The sequence below is a fragment of the Budorcas taxicolor genome, chromosome 25 (assembly GCF_023091745.1).
Source record: "Budorcas taxicolor isolate Tak-1 chromosome 25, Takin1.1, whole genome shotgun sequence".
Classification (NCBI taxonomy): Eukaryota; Metazoa; Chordata; class Mammalia; order Artiodactyla; family Bovidae; genus Budorcas; species Budorcas taxicolor.
Window position 1 is genome coordinate 29,612,336 of NC_068934.1, and position 22,365 is coordinate 29,634,700.

Consider the following 22,365-nt stretch of genomic DNA (forward strand, 5'->3'; position numbering starts at 1 on the left):
TTTTTTTCAGGGCAGTAAAGCTAAGCTGCTTCTTAAGACTAAATTTCTGGGGTTCACATGGACATGGCTCTAGATTAACGGTAAAAATAGACAAGGTCTGAGAAGGGATCCCTCTTTCTCACTCTCCTCTGCCCCCATTTCCTTCCGAAGAAATGCTAAGCCTCCTAAGGGGATGTATCTGCTTTGACAGAGCTCCTTGCTGCAGATATTTTCCCAGCCACACATAATGTATTTGTCCCGGATCCTTTTCCTTCAGGGCCTAGATCTCTGTAGTCAGATTAGAAGGGATTAATTCACTTGACTCTAAGTTGCGCAGAGGAGGTTTTTAAGGAAGGACAGGTCCAAACCTTTTCAAAGACATGCACCCATCTCCACCACAAGCTATAAGCAGCTTCACACAGGCAGGGAGCATCAGAGACCTGCATCTTCACGAGCTACTCTACATGAAAGCAGCATTCTCTTTTAATAGAAAATCATATCGACCAAATAAAACCTGTCAAAGCTACATCATTTAAAATATATACAATTTCAAACATAATATTACAACTTCAAAGAAAATAAAACATACTTTTCCATATGATACAAAAACATGCATCTGAAAATCACTGCTTTAAGAGAGAGCAACACAGGTGAAATTCAGTTAGAAGGCTGACTTCTTGGCAGTCCTGTAGCTGGAATGAGACTTGTGTCACGATCAGCTTAGTAATCTGTATCTGTCTTCACAGACTCATTTGACAAAAACAAAACTCAGAAAGAAATGCCTTTTGTTTTTAAAGACCACTTCAAAAGGTTTAAAACATTGCCACTTCACTTACATTCTGTACAGCGCCCATCATCAGAGGATCAGTGCATAACCAAAAGAAGGGGAAAAAAAAGGAGCTGGAGAAATGATATAGCAGAAGGGGCAGTTTGATGCTAAAACAAAGACTCACAGAGTTCTAAGAGGAGAAGGGATGTGAAGAGGTCTGATGGATTACAGGATCACTATCACGCTGAGAGAAGGTCAAATTTCCGGGGAAGGGGTGGTAGCAAGGGGGGTCACAAGGAGAAAGAACGGCTCCGGGGAGACCAGGTAATAAGCTCAGAGCTCTGCCCGTGGGGCACAGGGGCAGCCTCTCTAGTTGTGGAGCTAGAGCATTGGAGGAATTCTGTGCTGGGGAGGACCAAGCGCTTACAGAACGGGTTCCATCAGCAGAGTGAACTGCAATGGTTTTGGAAAGCAGTCTGGAAAAACAGGAGCTCAGATTCCTGCTCCAGATAAGTTCAGATTCAGGCTCTGTGGCTCATGCATGTGATCTGGGGACTTTTTCACCTACTTAGTAGATGTGTCTTAGCAGGAAGATTTGAGATAGTAGTAGCAAGCACCAGCAGTCTGGTACATAACAGTAACTCCACTAATGTTAGAGCCGTTGCCCGTGCTCTCCTGTCCTCTGACTTCCTGGCAAACACGTTCGGTAGGATTGTTTTGGGTAAATGTGCAGAGCATAAAAGTTCAGAACAACTCATAGTTAGAGAGCACTCATAACTCCTAAACATGAAGGCAATTATATATATATATATTTATATTTCTCAATATATAAAAGCATTTTTTATAAATAAAATACAATTAAAGGGATAACACTTAAAACAGCGTTACTATTAATATAAATAAAGCAGTCCACAACGAGATCGCCCTACAGTTAAAGTCATTTTTCTCTTCCTAGTGGACAAATCCCATATTCAAACTCAATCTTTAAAAGCAGTTTATGACCTAAGGCTCACGCTAATACACCTCTGTTTCCTGAATCAAAATGACTGCTTACAGACACTTACTCCCCAGTTTTCTAAAACTCCCTTTGTGAGCGTAGCACTATAACCTGACTGGCAGACACAGGGTATGTTTTCATATTCCGTGTGCTAGGACTTTGTCCTTTGCTGGCCACAGAAGAAAAGGATACAGCTAACTCCCTCCAAAGCTAACTACATCTAGGCAACAATGAAGAATAAATCCAGTACACTATAGGTGTGGATGTCTGAAATGGAGAATTTGACTCTGGAGCATCTGTGATACCTGACTATGAAATTGTATCCACTACATTCCACTCCAAGTAATCCTTGCATAGTGACCCAGCTCACATGGCACATTCCACTAGCAGTTCTATTTCTAAAATATATAGACATATGTAAGGGAATATGGATGCATTTACATAGAAAGTCGATTAATACAGTATTCTACTCTATTTCACTGCAATTGTTGGGAAACTGTAAAAATATTTTCACTTATGCTAGAATCGCTTGACTCTCCATAAAGAGAACTGTTGTTTTTTTTTTCCCCCCAAAGGGATGCACAATCCAAAAAAGAGCAGTGATTCATAAAGCTTGAGTCAAGCTATCAAATACACTCAGAGTGCTGTGTTTTGTTTCAGACGTGGAGAAGAAAAGCCTTTCAACGGCAGCTGCAAACGTCCCTGTCATTCAGAGGCAGCAATAACTGTGATTTACGAGCTCTGCCAATCAAAGCTATAGGTGCCTGTTGCAATGACAACATTCAGGAAAAACGTCAGGAAACTTCAAACCTCCAGATTCTTTTCTGACACTCACATCTTTCAGGTATTGCCCAAGCTGGAACTTAGAAAATACGGATTTTTCGGGGGTGTTGCACCACGATACTTCCTATACTAACGGGAGAGCTTCCGCCAAGATGATCCACCTGGAACCTTCCCTTTCTTCTTAAAATATGATCTTTCTTTTCTAGTCACTATTTGAAAGTCTTATTTTTCTCTTAGAAACAGTCAAAAAGAGCCCCATGGTAACCAGGTTATAAATAAATGTGATTTTAAACGATACTGGATTTGAGGGAATTCTTTTTCTCTCTGGTCCTGGTTCCCTTTCTGCCTTCTGCAACAACCCAACCAGACTGGCTTAACCTCCGTCATGTCCACAACACTGTGATTACTGCCTAGAAAACTGGACGTAACCTGTGCCCACATGCAGACAGCCTACAGGTCAACCATCACTTCCGTGGAAGGCACTCGTCAAATTCACAAGACATCTATTATAAACATCAGGTGTGAAATCAACTGTGGTTGATTTCAAATGTTCTCAGACAGTCTGACAATGCAATAGTGAAAGACAAGCTTTCCATCTGAAAACTCCCAAATGGCCTGTGCAATTCCCTCTTAGCTGAATCAGCCAATAGGCAGGATCCTTGCAGGAGGGGCTCTGACTGTCGCTGAGGCTCTTGGACAACATGGTCTCAGGTGATTGAAACTGTGCCAAACGAGGTTATTTACTGACGAGGGGGAGGAAGGAAGAGGGAGGGAAACTTTTAAGGCATAAATAACATAAAGGGGCACACATTTTAAGATACATTCATATGACATCACTACAACAAAAAATAAATAACGATCTTTCTCTGAACTGAGTTAATGTCCTTCACACAGCCCACTCCCAGGGCCGTTTCGTGCAGTTGCTGGCTTGCAGTGGGAACATGACGGGGCTGACGCATCCTCAGGTCTCCTGGGGTTGCTGAAGGACCCCAGGAGGACTGTCTACAGGAGTGCCGGGAGGAGACCATGGTGTCTTTTCAGTAGAGTCCTTTGCGACAGGTGGAAAAATCAGAGGATTCCAACTTAAAATGTTGTTCTCAGCTTCTGAAGGCACACAGCTGTCTCCTGAAAAGCAAAGGTTTGGAAGCATCATGAAATGAGAAAGCCTGATTTTTATCAAAGCAGTCTAAAAACACTATCTTCAGCAATAAAGAAAGAACCATGAGGAAAATTAGAGCCCAGTTATGTTTATGTTTGAATATGAGGGAGGCAGAGGTTTACGATAAAGTTGAGCTCTCATGGACAGTTACACGATTCATCTAAGGGTTACAGCAAACCCCTTAAAAGCCCCCAAATAACCATGTTCAAGAACCACTACAACTCCAGAATCAACTCAGATGAGAAAAGAAGCCTAGGATTACAAAACGCATCCTTCCAGCAAGTCTACTGTTCGGGTACAAACTGAATCAAAGCCTATTTGGATTTATTTTCCAGAATGGAATAGAATGAACAATCAGAGATGAAGGATGTGTGTCACAGAATTTCAGGGGCTTCCCTGGCAATCCAGTGATTAAGATTCCGTACATTGGGAGTACAGGTTCGATCCCTGGCTGGGGAACTAAGATCCTACATGCTGTGCGGTGCAGCCAGAAACTTAAAAAACACCAACAAAAGAATATCCCCAAACACCCAAGAATTTCAAAGAATCCTTTACAGAGTCAACTTTTATTGACATATCCAATACCCCTACCCAATAATCTGAGAAATATGAGTTGATCACAGAGAGAACGTTCCGAAAGCATCATCTCTCCTGATATATAGTTCTTAGCTAACTGAAGACTGTTTAGAAGCTTGAGATTTACAATGTCTTGCTGTACCTCTGTGGAACTCTGCTGTATCTTCCACACAATCGCAACTGGCCGCATCTCTACTGTCTTGACAGCAAACCGGCTGAGCAGGCGTTGGTGTCTCATCCTCTTCGATGCCCTCCTCAGGTGGCTGAACGCTGTCGGGGACCGTGGAAGCGAGACACACAGGCATCTTCATGTGAGTGAAGGGCTTCATTTCCAAACCATCTTGAGGATAAGGTGCTATCACTGGGACCACAGGAAGGGGGCTGCTGCTGAAAGTGCTGCTGGTTTTGGTGAAACACCTACAAAGGGTAAACCAAACGAGACAGACTTGGGTCTAGAGGGATCAAGAATTAAAATTCACTTATTTTGAAATACTATTTGGTATTTTGTATCCACAGATTCTTAAGGAAGACTGGTGCCTAAAAATAACTAAATGATTCACTATGATTTGAATTAGCAAGATCTCAAAAATTATAGTTAAAGTGAAATACAAAGGAGAATGCATCAAAATGCAAACCAATGAATTATGGAACGGTACACGATGACTCATCACATGCATCTTTTGCCTCAGTCCACTGTTAGAAGTTGTCTTTCATAATAAACTAGCTCCTGAATACAGCACACAGAAGGGAAAGGCCATTCATGCTGGAAGGAACGAAACAGAAAAAGAGGAAAAGGACAGAACGCTAGGAAACTTATGGCCACGTGAGAGAAATGACCTTATGAAAGCCAACAAAAACACAGTTTTGAAACCAGCTATGTTCCCTTTCACTCTTGGAAGAAACACTATAAGAACTAGGCATTCAAAATCCAAGTTTTGTTTACTTTCCAATTTTTTTTTCTTTGCAGAATTAATTGCTAGAATTTATTAGTACTAAACATTCACTTCAATTCTGCCCTACTTTTATTTCCTGTCTTCATCCAAAATATGTGTTTTCTCTAATTTTTCCTTCCTGTTCTTCAGATTGGATAATCTCTATTGATCTTTTAGTTTATTGACTCTTTCTTCTGTTGTCTTCAATCTGATATTAAGCCCAAACAGTAAATTCTCCATTCCAGTTATTTATGCTTTTCAGCTTTGGAACTCCCATTTGATCTTTATAGGTTCTATTTCTAAGATGAAATTCCCCACGTGAAGGCATTGTGTGCTGTTCATTAAGTCCTTGAGCATATTTGTAACAGGGTCTGTTTCTATTGACAATTTTTTTCCCTTGAGTAAGTATCACTTTTTCCTATTTTTTACATGGATAGTAACTTTCTTTTTTTAAACTGGATTTTTCCCTCTGATTTTCTGGTTGTGCTGTTGACTTCAAATTCCATCTTTCAATACCTTCAGTTTGTGTTCTTAATCCTAGATTGAAGAATGTCCTCAGGCAAAAACCCATAGACAAATGTTACCCACTGTCTTTCAAGGTTAGATTTATTCAGTTTCTGCCTGTTTCTTGTTACTCTGCAGTGTTTTCAGATTGCCCAGATTCCATCATTATTACCTGTGGATGATAAGCTATTCCATCATTAACAGAAACTGGAGACTGGAGACCCAGGAGTAGTTACATATAAAATAAAAATATTTTTTATTTATAAAAGTAGGAGTGAGAAAAGTGAAGACATTTCATGTGACTTTGGTCGGGAAGGTTAGGTAGGAAACACACAAGTATGCTCGAGTTAAGCATGTTAGGGAATAAAGGTAAGAGTTCTTTGGACTTCCAGCCTTTTAACACGGGGTAGTATGTTTCTGGAACATAAAATCAGTAAAGGAAATCCACACAACTGTCACCAGCATCTCTGTTGGTTCTAGTTACTAGAGATAACAAATGCTAAGCCTGAAGCCTTGGAACCTGAAAGAGAATAAGATATCTGTCAGTAAACCAAATCCTTAATTTAAATAAGTTCAACTGTAATTTCCAAGAGAGAAACACATCGACTATACACTTAGTAGAATTCAGATATCAGTCATCTGGCATGAAAGCAAAGTATGTCTGTTAGGAATTCATCTGCACAGAGAAACACGGCTGCAGCCTAATCTAATCCGACTGTAATCCTAACCTTTAACACTATCAGAAAAAAACACATCCCTGATTCAAAGAAAATCTGTATTCTGATGCAAGTGTTAAGGCAATAAAAAGCAGACGAAGCACTGGTGTGGAAGAAAGTTTGTTGGAGTCAGGATCAAAGCACTGGGCTAGCGGACCATGACTCCAGGAGAGCAGGGCATGCCTCATGGGTCTGCTGGACATTTCACTCAACTCGGAACTTTTTTCTGGGATGCCGGGATGCCAACAAAGGTAAACACAGATCTCTTGACATCCATTTAAAAGTGTCCATGTTACCAGTCTCTTTTCATGAGTCTCTTCCGCTGTCTCAATACCCAGGGAATCTGAAAACTCTTGAATGTATTCAATTCATGAGAAACTAGAGTCTAAGCAGGGTATTCACCTAAAATGTGTGGCAAGGTCAGGGGGAAAATTTTTTGTTTTTCTGGCCCTGCCATGTGGCTTACAGGATCTTAGGTCCCTGACCAGGGAATGAATCCAGGACCACAACAGTGAAAAGTGCTGAGTCCTAACCACTGGGTCTCCAGGGAACTCCTGGAAAAATCTTTCTGTATTCAAATTACTTCTAGTGAGAATTTACTGAATATTATATATCTATATAAAAAAACGTAGAAGAACCCTTTATTCCAAAAGCACGTGACATGTGAATACCTTCTAAATGTCAGACACTGTGGTAGACACTGAAAATATAAAGACAAATACAGCAGGTTCCAGCTCCCAGTCTAGCAGAGGAGAGTGAATAAACAAATGGTTATTCTATAGAGTAGTGAGTATGACGTAGAAGATATAAGACACTGGGAGCTCTCAGCTTTGAGATGCGTTAGGGCTGTATGGCTGATGAGAGTAGGGTACTTTCTGCATTCCAACTAGAGACTAGTGTATATCCTTTCATGCTCTTTCAGACTCAAGAGTCTTATAATTGAGGAAATTAAATTAGATGACAATTAGAGAGTAAGAAAGATTCTGATTTCCAAAAACCAGAAATATCTCTGGTCAAGGGAATCTATATGACTACCATGATTTGTTGAAAATAATTCTTAAAAATTACGTTCCTGGCTTCTGGCTATGACTGATTAGTTTATATCAGAACAACTCTTCTGCCAAGAACAACTAAAAAAAAAAGATGGAGACACTGGAGTTTAAATCTGTTGGAGCCATCAGAGAGCTACCCAGCACGTAAGCGGCTAAGATTCCAGAAAGAAGGTAAAAGTGAGTTTCAGCACCGCTTGTCCTCACAAGGCATCTGCCCAGCTCAGTGCAGGATGGAACACTGAGGCATCAAGCGCGCAGTGGCAGCTGAGGAGAACTTCTGGCACTTTCACGGGGCTGGGAAGACAGAAATTAAGAGTTCAGAGTCTGCCAAAGAGACAAGGCCCAGTAAACACCCCAGGCTTTTAACTGGGACCCTTGAAGGTGAAGCAGGAAGAGACAAGGCTTTTAAAAAGACTTGAAACTCAGCATTAAATCAGCTCAGTCTCTAAGTGGGTTAAAATGATCTGGTCCTTGCCTAACTGCCTGCCAAAAGCAAACGCAAATACTTTCTGGGGGAAGAAAACATCTTCCAGAGCCTCTAGGAGTTTTTATACGCAATGTCCAGAATTCAGTAAAAAAATTACCAGGCATTTCTGAAGACAGAAATAAAAGAAAAATAAGTGATGCTTATATTGAGTTAGGAGACAATGACTTTAAAAGAACTGGATGATTATATTCAAGAAAAAAGCTGACAAGATGGAGAATTTTAACAGAGACTGAGCATCTAATAATAATTATTATTTGGAATTTCTAAACTGAACGGTAGAATAACCTAAATGAAGAACTCCGTTCATGGAGTTACGTGGAAATGGAGCACAGAAAACCAGAGGTTTACTGAACGTGAAGTGTGTTCAGACTGAAGACACAAACGGATGGAGAATATATAAAGAAGCTTAAGAGACATAAGAGGCATACAGAAAAGCTCATATACAGAATGAACTATTACTCAACCATAAAAAGAAACAAAATAATGTCACTTGCAGCAACATAGACGGACAGAGATTGTCACACGGAGTGAAGTAAGTCAGAGAGAGACAAATATCACATGATATCACTTATATGCGGAATCAAAAAAAAAAAAAGGTACTAGTGAACTTATATGCAAAACACAAACTGACTCACAGATGTAGAAAACAAACTTATGGTTACCAAAGGGGAAAGCAACAGGGAGGGAGGGCTAAACTGGGAGACTGGGATTGACTTACACACACTATTATATATAACACAGATAACTGATAAGGACCTGCTGTATAGCACAGGGAACTCTACTCAGTACTCTGTAGTGACCTATAGGGGAAAAGGACTGGGATTGACTTATACACACTATTATATATAACACAGATAACTGATAAGGACCTGCTGTATAGCACAGGGAACTCTACTCAGTACTCTGTAGTGACCTATAGGGGAAAAGGACTGGGATTGACTTATACACACTATTATATATAACACAGATAACTGATAAGGACCTGCTGTATAGCACAGGGAACTCTACTCAGTACTCTGTAGTGACCTATAGGGGAAAAGGACTGGGATTGACTTATACACACTATTATATATAACACAGATAACTGATAAGGGCCTGCTGTATAGCACAGGGAACTCTACTCAGCACTCTGTAGTGACCTATAGGGGAAAAGGACTGGGATTGACTTATACACACTATTATATATAACACAGATAACTGATAAGGACCTGCTGTGTAGCACAGGGAACTCTACTCAGCACTCTGTAGTGACCTATAGGGGAAAAGGACTGGGATTGACTTATACACACTATTATATATAACACAGATAACTGATAAGGACCTGCTGTATAGCACAGGGAACTCTACTCAGTACTCTGTAGTGACCTATAGGGGAAAAGGACTGGGATTGACTTATACACACTATTATATATAACACAGATAACTGATAAGGACCTGCTGTATAGCACAGGGAACTCTACTCAGTACTCTGTAGTGACCTATAGGGGAAAAGGACTGGGATTGACTTATACACACTATTATATATAACACAGATAACTGATAAGGACCTGCTGTATAGCACAGGGAACTCTACTCAGTACTCTGTAGTGACCTATAGGGGAAAAGGACTGGGATTGACTTATACACACTATTATATATAACACAGATAACTGATAAGGACCTGCTGTGTAGCACAGGGAACTCTACTCAGTACTCTGTAGTGACCTATAGGGGAAAAGGACTGGGATTGACTTACACACACTATTATATATAACACAGATAACTGATAAGGACCTGCTGTGTAGCACAGGGAACTCTACTCAGTACTCTGTAGTGACCTATAGGGGAAAAGGACTGGGATTGACTTACACACACTATTATATATAACACAGATAACTGATAAGGACCTGCTGTATAGCACAGGGAACTCTACTCAGTACTCTGTAGTGACCTATAGGGGAAAAGGACTGGGATTGACTTACACACACTATTATATATAACACAGATAACTGATAAGGACCTGCTGTATAGCACAGGGAACTCTACTCAGCACTCTGTAGTGACCTATAGGGGAAAAGGACTGGGATTGACTTACACACACTATTATATATAACACAGATAACTGATAAGGACCTGCTGTGTAGCACAGGGAACTCTACTCAGTACTCTGTAGTGACCTATAGGGGAAAAGGACTGGGATTGACTTACACACACTATTATATATAACACAGATAACTGATAAGGACCTGCTGTATAGCACAGGGAACTCTACTCAGCACTCTGTAGTGACCTATAGGGGAAAAGGACTGGGATTGACTTACACACACTATTATATATAACACAGATAACTGATAAGGACCTGCTGTATAGCACAGGGAACTCTACTCAGCACTCTGTAGTGACCTATAGGGGAAAAGGACTGGGATTGACTTACACACACTATTATATATAACACAGATAACTGATAAGGACCTGCTGTATAGCACAGGGAACTCTACTCAGCACTCTGTAGTGACCTATAGGGGAAAAGGACTGGGATTGACTTACACACACTATTATATATAACACAGATAACTGATAAGGACCTGCTGTGTAGCACAGGGAACTCTACTCAGTACTCTGTAGTGACCTATAGGGGAAAAGGACTGGGATTGACTTACACACACTATTATATATAACACAGATAACTGATAAGGACCTGCTGTATAGCACAGGGAACTCTACTCAGTACTCTGTAGTGACCTATAGGGGAAAAGGACTGGGATTGACTTACACACACTATTATATATAACACAGATAACTGATAAGGACCTGCTGTGTAGCACAGGGAACTCTACTCAGCACTCTGTAGTGACCTATAGGGGAAAAGGACTGGGATTGACTTACACACACTATTATATATAACACAGATAACTGATAAGGACCTGCTGTGTAGCACAGGGAACTCTACTCAGCACTCTGTAGTGACCTATAGGGGAAAAGGACTGGGATTGACTTACACACACTATTATATATAACACAGATAACTGATAAGGACCTGCTGTATAGCACAGGGAACTCTACTCAGCACTCTGTAGTGACCTATAGGGGAAAAGGACTGGGATTGACTTACACACACTATTATATATAACACAGATAACTGATAAGGACCTGCTGTGTAGCACAGGGAACTCTACTCAGTACTCTGTAGTGACCTATAGGGGAAAAGGACTGGGATTGACTTACACACACTATTATATATAACACAGATAACTGATAAGGACCTGCTGTATAGCACAGGGAACTCTACTCAGCACTCTGTAGTGACCTATAGGGGAAAAGGACTGGGATTGACTTACACACACTATTATATATAACACAGATAACTGATAAGGACCTGCTGTGTAGCACAGGGAACTCTACTCAGTACTCTGTAGTGACCTATAGGGGAAAAGGACTGGGATTGACTTACACACACTATTATATATAACACAGATAACTGATAAGGACCTGCTGTGTAGCACAGGGAACTCTACTCAGTACTCTGTAGTGACCTATAGGGGAAAAGGACTGGGATTGACTTACACACACTATTATATATAACACAGATAACTGATAAGGACCTGCTGTGTAGCACAGGGAACTCTACTCAGCACTCTGTAGTGACCTATAGGGGAAAAGGACTGGGATTGACTTACACACACTATTATATATAACACAGATAACTGATAAGGACCTGCTGTGTAGCACAGGGAACTCTACTCAGCACTCTGTAGTGACCTATAGGGGAAAAGGACTGGGATTGACTTACACACACTATTATATATAACACAGATAACTGATAAGGACCTGCTGTGTAGCACAGGGAACTCTACTCAGCACTCTGTAGTGACCTATAGGGGAAAAGGACTGGGATTGACTTACACACACTATTATATATAACACAGATAGCTGATAAGGACCTGCTGTGTAGCACAGGGAACTCTACTCAGCACTCTGTAGTGACCTATCGGGGAAAAGGACTGGGATTGACTTACACACACTATTATATATAACACAGATAACTGATAAGCACCTGCTGTGTAGCACAGGGAACTCTACTCAGCACTCTGTAGTGACCTATAGGGGAAAAGGACTGGGATTGACTTACACACACTATTATATATAACACAGATAACTGATAAGGACCTGCTGTGTAGCACAGGGAACTCTACTCAGCACTCTGTAGTGACCTATAGGGGAAAAGGACTGGGATTGACTTACACACACTATTATATATAACACAGATAACTGATAAGGACCTGCTGTGTAGCACAGGGAACTCTACTCAGCACTCTGTAGTGACCTATAGGGGAAAAGGACTGGGATTGACTTACACACACTATTATATATAACACAGATAACTGATAAGCACCTGCTGTGTAGCACAGGGAACTCTACTCAGCACTCTGTAGTGACCTATAGGGGAAAAGGACTGGGATTGACTTACACACACTATTATATATAACACAGATAACTGATAAGCACCTGCTGTGTAGCACAGGGAACTCTACTCAGCACTCTGTAGTGACCTATAGGGGAAAAGGACTGGGATTGACTTACACACACTATTATATATAACACAGATAACTGATAAGGACCTGCTGTGTAGCACAGGGAACTCTACTCAGCACTCTGTAGTGACCTATAGGGGAAAAGGACTGGGATTGACTTACACACACTATTATATATAACACAGATAACTGATAAGGACCTGCTGTGTAGCACAGGGAACTCTACTCAGCACTCTGTAGTGACCTATAGGGGAAAAGGACTGGGATTGACTTACACACACTATTATATATAACACAGATAACTGATAAGGACCTGCTGTGTAGCACAGGGAACTCTACTCAGCACTCTGTAGTGACCTATAGGGGAAAAGGACTGGGATTGACTTACACACACTATTATATATTACACAGATAACTGATAGGCACCTGCTGTGTAGCACAGGGAACTCTACTCAGCACTCTGTAGTGACCTATAGGGGAAAAGGACTGGGATTGACTTACACACACTATTATATATAACACAGATAACTGATAAGCACCTGCTGTGTAGCACAGGGAACTCTACTCAGCACTCTGTAGTGACCTATAGGGGAAAAGGACTGGGATTGACTTACACACACTATTATATATAACACAGATAACTGATAGGCACCTGCTGTGTAGCACAGGGAACTCTACTCAGCACTCTGTAGTGACCTATAGGGGAAAAGGACTGGGATTGACTTACACACACTATTATATATAACACAGATAGCTGATGAGCACCTGCTGTGTAGCACAGGGAACTCTACTCAGCACTCTGTAGTGACCTATAGGGGAAAAGGACTGGGATTGACTTACACACACTATTATATATAACACAGATAACTGATAGGCACCTGCTGTGTAGCACAGGGAACTCTACTCAGCACTCTGTAGTGACCTATAGGGGAAAAGGACTGGGATTGACTTACACACACTATTATATATAACACAGATAACTGATAGGCACCTGCTGTGTAGCACAGGGAACTCTACTCAGCACTCTGTAGTGACCTATAGGGGAAAAGGACTGGGATTGACTTACACACACTATTATATATAACACAGATAGCTGATAGGCACCTGCTGTGTAGCACAGGGAACTCTACTCAGCACTCTGTAGTGACCTATAGGGGAAAAGGACTGGGATTGACTTACACACACTATTATATATAACACAGATAACTGATAAGGACCTGCTGTGTAGCACAGGGAACTCTACTCAGCACTCTGTAGTGACCTATAGGGGAAAAGGACTGGGATTGACTTACACACACTATTATATATAACACAGATAACTGATAAGCACCTGCTGTGTAGCACAGGGAACTCTACTCAGCACTCTGTAGTGACCTATAGGGGAAAAGGACTGGGATTGACTTACACACACTATTATATATAACACAGATAACTGATAAGCACCTGCTGTGTAGCACAGGGAACTCTACTCAGCACTCTGTAGTGACCTATAGGGGAAAAGGACTGGGATTGACTTACACACACTATTATATATAACACAGATAACTGATAAGGACCTGCTGTGTAGCACAGGGAACTCTACTCAGCACTCTGTAGTGACCTATAGGGGAAAAGGACTGGGATTGACTTACACACACTATTATATATAACACAGATAACTGATAGGCACCTGCTGTGTAGCACAGGGAACTCTACTCAGCACTCTGTAGTGACCTATAGGGGAAAAGGACTGGGATTGACTTACACACACTATTATATATAACACAGATAACTGATAAGCACCTGCTGTGTAGCACAGGGAACTCTACTCAGCACTCTGTAGTGACCTATAGGGGAAAAGGACTGGGATTGACTTACACACACTATTATATATAACACAGATAACTGATAAGCACCTGCTGTGTAGCACAGGGAACTCTACTCAGCACTCTGTAGTGACCTATAGGGGAAAAGGACTGGGATTGACTTACACACACTATTATATATAACACAGATAACTGATAAGCACCTGCTGTGTAGCACAGGGAACTCTACTCAGCACTCTGTAGTGACCTATAGGGGAAAAGGACTGGGATTGACTTACACACACTATTATATATAACACAGATAGCTGATAGGCACCTGCTGTGTAGCACAGGGAACTCTACTCAGCACTCTGTAGTGACCTATAGGGGAAAAGGACTGGGATTGACTTGCACACACTATTATATATAACACAGATAACTGATAAGGACCTGCTGTGTAGCACAGGGAACTCTACTCAGCACTCTGTAGTGACCTATAGGGGAAAAGGACTGGGATTGACTTACACACACTATTATATATAACACAGATAACTGATAAGGACCTGCTGTGTAGCACAGGGAACTCTACTCAGCACTCTGTAGTGACCTATAGGGGAAAAGGACTGGGATTGACTTGCACACACTATTATATATAACACAGATAACTGATAAGGACCTGCTGTGTAGCACAGGGAACTCTACTCAGCACTCTGTAGTGACCTATAGGGGAAAAGGACTGGGATTGACTTGCACACACTATTATATATAACATAGATAACTGATAAGGACCTGCTGTGTAGCACAGGGAACTCTACTCAGCACTCTGTAGTGACCTATAGGGGAAAAGGACTGGGATTGACTTACACACACTATTATATATAACACAGATAACTGATAAGCACCTGCTGTGTAGCACAGGGAACTCTACTCAGCACTCTGTAGTGACCTATAGGGGAAAAGGACTGGGATTGACTTACACACACTATTATATATAACACAGATAGCTGATAGGCACCTGCTGTGTAGCACAGGGAACTCTACTCAGCACTCTGTAGTGACCTATAGGGGAAAAGGACTGGGATTGACTTGCACACACTATTATATATAACACAGATAACTGATAAGGACCTGCTGTGTAGCACAGGGAACTCTACTCAGCACTCTGTAGTGACCTATAGGGGAAAAGGACTGGGATTGACTTGCACACACTATTATATATAACACAGATAACTGATAAGGACCTGCTGTGTAGCACAGGGAACTCTACTCAGCACTCTGTAGTGACCTATAGGGGAAAAGGACTGGGATTGACTTGCACACACTATTATATATAACACAGATAACTGATAAGGACCTGCTGTGTAGCACAGGGAACTCTACTCAGCACTCTGTAGTGACCTATAGGGGAAAAGGACTGGGATTGACTTACACACACTATTATATATAACACAGATAACTGATAGGCACCTGCTGTGTAGCACAGGGAACTCTACTCAGCACTCTGTAGTGACCTATAGGGGAAAAGGACTGGGATTGACTTACACACACTATTATATATAACACAGATAGCTGATGAGCACCTGCTGTGTAGCACAGGGAACTCTACTCAGCACTCTGTAGTGACCTATAGGGGAAAAGGACTGGGATTGACTTACACACACTATTATATATAACACAGATAACTGATAAGGACCTGCTGTGTAGCACAGGGAACTGTACTCAGCACTCTGTAGTGACCTATAGGGGAAAAGGACCTGAAAAAGAGCAGATGTGTGTGTGTGTGACCGACTCACTTTGCTGTGCAGCTAAAGCTGACACAACATTGTAAGTCAACTACCCTCCAATACAAATTAACTGGAAAAACAGAAAGGAGAGAATAGCAACAAAGATAATGTTGGGAATTGTGAATAGACATTGCAGAAAAACAGAAACTGTGTTGCCTTAAAAGATTTTAAATATTTATAGCATTAAACTATATGACAAAAAATAACAAAGCACTGGAGAAGAAACTAGAGTTAAAACGCTCTAAAATATTTTGCTGTTTTAGTGCTAATAAAAGTGCTAATGCATGTTAGACTCCAATTAAGGTCCCATCACTTCATGGGAAATAGATGGGGAAACAGTGGAAACAGTGTCAGACTTTATTTTCTGGGGGCTCCAAAAATCACTGCAGATGGTGACTGCAGCCATGAAATTAAAAGACGCTTACTCCTTGGAAGAAAAGTTATGACCAACCTAGATAGCATATTCAGAAGCAGAGACATTACTTTGCCGACTAAGGTCCGTCTAGTCAAGGCTATGGTTTTTCCTGTGGTCATGTATGGATGTGAGAGGTGGACTGTGAAGAAGGCTGAGCGCTGAAGAATTGATGCTTTTGAACTGTGGTGTTGGAGAAGACTCTTGAGAGTCCCTTGGACTGCAAGGAGATCCAACCAGTCCATTCTGAAGGAGATCAGCTCTGGGATTTCTTTGGAGAGAATGATGCTAAAGCTGAAACTCCAGTACTTTGGCCACCTCATGTGAAGAGTTGACTGACTGGAAAAGACTCTGATGCTGAGAGGGATTGGGGGCAGGAGGAGAAGGGGGCGACAGAGGATGAGATGGCTGGATGGCATCACGGACTCGATGGACGTGAGTCTGAGTGAACTCCGGGAGTTGGTGATGGACAGGGAGGCCTGGCGTGCTGTGATTCATGGGGTCGCAAAGAGTAGGACATGACTGAGCGACTGAACTGAACTGAACTGAACTGAAGGTCATAACGTCCAGTGCCAAGCACATAGTAAATAGCATATAGTAGGACCTCAGCAAAAATGGTGAATGGATACATAATAAACATCGAACATCAAACTTTTTAAATAAGCTTTTCTGTAAGCAAGCAAAATTATTATCAAAGAGCAACAACTAAACTAATGGGTCAAGATATCTCATAATAGATCACACCCAAAACTGAGACACATAGATTAAAAGTGAGAACAAATCATGTACTTACCCCTGAAGATTTTTGTACCACAATAGAAATTATCTCTGTCCTCGTTCATACTGGCTCTGTTGTTCAGCTTTCTTTCTATCTGTTGGCTTCAAAGTTATCTGACTTAAATGTCAGTCTTCTGGAGGATGGGCAATGTCTGTCCTTGGTGTCAGAGAAAGCTCTTAGATCAGTGAGACGCAGAGCACAGTCAGGCACTTAATGAAATCCCCAATCATGACGTAAAACAAACAAAATAAGCTTCTGCAGGAATCTGGAAGTAAGACAAAGGTACCTGAGACCTGAAAGACAAAAAGAAGGATCAGGTCAGAAAGAGATATTTTCATTTAAAGAAGTAAAGTTAAGGTGAAGGAAAAAAATATACCTGCCAGACTTTGAAACACCAGGGCAGTTCCCTAAAAAACAAGATATTGTAAGTTAATAACTGGCTTTCACAGAGCTAACAGGAATGAAATTTCATAATGTGAACACAAAATAATGAAGACTCACCAGATAAGATGCCTTCAGTTCTTCTGTTGTCTTTTATCCCCTTTCGTTTCTCTTCTGTCCTGCTCATTTCTTTAATTTAAAGCAACGGATGAGATTTTTAAAGGACCTCTAAGGGCAGTCTAACAGTTTGAGTGTAGAGCACTTTTGCGAACATTTTATTTCACAGATGTTTGATCACTACACTGGCTACCAGCCTGAGAGCTGTTACAATATGGCAGATGTGGTTCTGATGCCACCTTCACTGATGAAAACAAGTGGCAAGGCTTCACATTTTCCAAATGAATAAACTAGTTTCTTTCATAGTGGGGAAAAAAAAATACAGCACTCTTGTGATAATGAAGGTGAACAACACGGATGGGACAGGACCAAAGGATGGTGAAGACAGAGGCGCCAGGGCCAATTACAGTGAATAGTATCTAGAGGGCTGATACTGTCATCTGGTTTTATGAGCTGGGAGTTAACAAGTAAATACGTATGTTTTAAGAGAAATTACAGATATTTAGCAGGAGAAAAGTGCAATTTCCTATTGGATATTCTTTAGCATCTATCTTTCAGGTAAGTGATATAGAAAACCATTGCAGTGCATACTTTTATTCCAAACTTTGAGTCTCAGTTAACAGGGTGGTGCTCACAGTAAAATCACCATGTGAGTTAGACTGGTAAAGTGATGATCACCCAAATTTCAACCCGATAAACCAAACTCGTTTAAATGTTCTAGTACAGTGAACTCTGACTCATAATTGTCAGTAATTAACCACGTAGAGCAGGGCCTCCAACCACCACGTTCTAATGCCTGATAATCTGCAGTGGAGCTGACGTAACAGCAAGAGAAACAGAGTGCACAATGACTGTCACGCACTTGACTCATCCCCAAACCATCTCCCACCTGGGTCCATGGAAAACTGTCTTCCGTGAAACCAGTCCTTGGTGCTAAAATCGCTGGGGACCACTGATGTAGAAAACCAAATATAAGTAATTGAGTCACATTACTTCTCGCTCATTTTTGGATGTCTGCATGGGTCAGCATAAAGATGGCTTTAACCTGGGGGTTACATGCTAAGATATAAACACAGAGGACATAGTCTACAGAAAAGAAACATGATACCTGTTCTGAATGTAATTAAGCCTGTAACAAGTGAAACAATTCTTTTACTGATGCTTTAATTAAAATTTCTAAAGCAACCAGGTAACTACAAAAATAGTACCTGTATATATGTAAGAGACCCAAATCTACAGGTAGTGAGAGAGAAAAGGGCAAATGTCTGCATATTTATAACATTATTAACACGCTCTTACAATGCACATCTCACAGTTTATACGATACACATAGTTTGTAATTTCTTATCTATCTCAGGCTTCTCAAATAATCTTTCAGTTGCAGTTATTATTGGCTTAAGGTGGAATGACAGTTTTCAATGGGTTGTCTCTAGCTCAATGAAATGACTTTGCCTAACTTTGAAAACACTGAGTAAACAGAACTCCGTGCATCTTGCCACATACAGATTTGTGCTGCTTTGCAAGAATTCAGGTGCTCTGGGACCGGTTAGTTTATTACTAAGGTATCTTTCAGGAAACGGGAGAGGGCTGTCTGACCAAAGCAGAAGATAGGAGAATGACTATTATAGTATCATAAAAAATAAAATATTCTTGAAGCAGCCATCTGAATAGCACACACTAAGAAATAAGAAACTGCAATAGTAGCGCAGCATCGTGTTTGGAAGAATATGTTGCATTAGTATTTGACTAAGGCAATGGCACCCCACTCCAGTAATCTTGCCTGGAAAATCCCAAGGATGGAGAATCCTGGTGGGCTACAGTCCATGAGGTCGCAAAAAGTCGGACACAACTGAGCCACTTTACTTACTTAAGCGTATTTTGGACATTCCAGCAAAACTTCATAGCACCTCTGAAATGTTTTGCAGAGAAGTATCCAATTTCTGATTACATAGCTGAATATTTGTTAAGCATGATTATGTACAGAATTTCTGTGATTAGATAATTGTATACATTTTGCCTTAAGTTTCCTCTTCTGATTATCCCTGGAGGGCAGGGACTAACTACTCACGAACCTCTTGGATGTGTGATACTTATTTTCATCAATGTGTTCCACGAATATCTCCTGAAACCGTCTCATCTCGGTGGCGGTTTGCTCTAATGTTCTCCTCACCCTTGCTCTTTCCTCTTGCCACTGTGTCTGTCACTTTGCTGACCTGGCCCTTACCTTGAGGAGGTCATCAGTTACCCTGCAACAGAACCCTGATGACATTCCTCTGGGGCCACGGAGGTCCCCTGTTCTCACCATACACTCTTTGCTACAGGCTGCAGTGACCCGAGCCACGCAGGGGAAGTTTCCTTTTGGGAACTAGTTTATTCGTGGCCGTCACAGAACAGCCAACAATACATGTTGGTGTCAGTCACTCAGCCGTCTCCGGCTTCCCTGGTGGCTCAGACGGTAAAGAATCTGCCTGCAATGCAGGAGCTGCAGGTTTGATCCCTGAGTTGGGAAGTTCCCCTACAGAAAGAAATGGCAACCCACTCCAGTATTCTTGCCTGGAGAATTCCATGGACGGAGGAGCCTGGTGGGCTATGGTCCATGGGACTGCAAAGAATCGAACACAACTGAGCGTAACACTCCCTTTAAATATATGTTGGGTGACTATAAATGACGGAATGCATTACTGAATGTGGCAAGCTCATTCTCTCTCTCACACACACACAATCTTACAAATAAAAGACCAAAAGCATGCTGTATACTAACCACGTTACTCTTGACAACAGGATCAGGTCTCCATATCAAAAGTAAAATATAAGTAACTTCCCCCCAAAAGGAAGGTACCGATCAATTAAAGAAATTAGACCCAGTTTTTTTAATGTTTTTCTCAGAGAATCAGGGAGATTACCATAGATGGAAGAGATTCCAAATCTTGGGCTCTGTGTATTTCCTTCCTTTGGTTTTATGGCTAGTTTTGAAGTAGCTGAGTGGTCAGGGATAGGAGATGGGTCGAATCATAACCAATTAACCTGCTGGTAAGGTGAAGTCGCTCAGTCGTGACCGACTCTTTGCGACCCCATGGACTGTAGCCTACCACGCTCTTCCATCCATGGGATTTTCCAGGCAAGCGTACTGGAGTGGGTTGCCGTTTCCTTCTCCAGAGGATCTTCCTGACCCAGGGATTGAACCCAGGTCTCCCACATTGTACGCAGACGCTTTACTGTCTGAGCCACCAGGGAAATGTTGGTGGAGCAGAGTCTAATTGTCTTTAGATTAAGCAGTTGTTTTCATATTTCACAAACCAATTGGGTAAACGAAACCCTCCACCTAAAAGATCTACTATTATAATAGAATGTTTTCATATTCATCTCTACACACTTATGTTTATCTGAGTATATCTGACTCAGTGGAAGGTTTCAAGTCGGTGAAGCAGTACCTTCAAACCCAACAATACTCAGACTTTTGAGGTGATCACTACATAAAAACTTGGAGGTCATTTATAATATCTATGTTTTCTAAAGCACTATTCCCCATAGTTTTATTTCTCCTCTTGACCACCAGCCATGTATAGCTCATACTTTTTTCCCCAGATGGATTATATACATTTTTCCAAGTTGATTTTTACTTGGCAACTTCCTGCCCATTTCCAATCTCTCTAGGACACTTAAACTTAATTTTTGTTCCTTCCTGATGGGACCGCTCAGTTCATTCATCTGTGAATTTCATCAGTGTCCTCTCTTACAAATTATCAAGACTGATGGTAAACAGAGCAGGTTTAACGTCAATCCCTTCCCATTAAACTAGCCAAGCAACTGAAAAACCCCATTTAATGACATATCCAGAACGGCACTACTGTGTTCTGAATTGAAGAGAGAAGGGTAGAAAGCTATTGATTTATTTGATTAAAATCGGTTTAACTCTTGCAACGCACAAGGATTTCTCAACTGAGTCGTTCATGCAGGGGGCTGGGTCCCCCAAAGCTACATTAAATATGTTTCTTTCCAGCTGTTCGTAGTGAGTCATTACATGCAGCTCTTAAACCTGAAAAGCGTTCAAATGGACTGAACGCAGTGAGGCAGGCAGTCCTCTACAAATGCTACCAAAGCCCTAGACACAAATAAAACTCTCGATTGCTAGAGTGTGCACTCCCCTTTTGTTGTTGTTCGGTTGCCACGTTGTGTCCAACTCTTTGTGACCCCATGGACTGCAACATGCCAGGCTTCCCAGTCCTTCACTATCTCCCAGAGTTTGCTCAAACGCATATCTGTTGCGTCCACTCCCCTTTGACCTGTTCTCAAATTTTCACATCAATATGCCAGTTTGGACAAGAAAGGCAAAGTTTTCTATTACTGAAATAGAAAGATGATAAAAGGACCTTAAGGATGGCAATGACTTGCTTTTTATAAGGCCACTCCAAGAAATACGTTCTAGTATAAATCTAAAAAGGCAGGGGAGAAAAAAAAAAAAAAGCTAGGGCGGCAAGATACAGGGCGGGTAGATTCCAAGGGGAAAGGCCTTCACCAATTCTTCACTCATCAGTAACCTGCAGTGTAAGAGACCTGCCCTGGGTCAAGGTGAGTTTGATGAGGCACCACGAGGGTTGAAGGGGATGACTCCCAGGTGTGTGAGGGGTGGATGGGCATAAGTGC

At 41.4% G+C, this 22,365-nt stretch overlaps 1 protein-coding gene across 1 annotated transcript in view; it reads right to left on the bottom strand.

The window, feature by feature from the left end:
* Window positions 1-3,482: 3,482 nt before the first annotated feature.
* Window positions 3,483-22,365, bottom strand: part of CDON (cell adhesion associated, oncogene regulated) — a 70,598-nt gene continuing 51,715 nt past the window's right edge. Inside the window, exons 18-19 of the mRNA XM_052662063.1 lie at window positions 4,406-4,680; window positions 3,483-3,653 (exon numbers count right to left, since the gene is read on the bottom strand). Coding sequence (XP_052518023.1) covers window positions 3,490-3,653; window positions 4,406-4,680 — 439 coding nt within the window. The 3' untranslated portion in view covers window positions 3,483-3,489. The remainder of the gene's footprint in view (window positions 3,654-4,405; window positions 4,681-22,365) is intronic.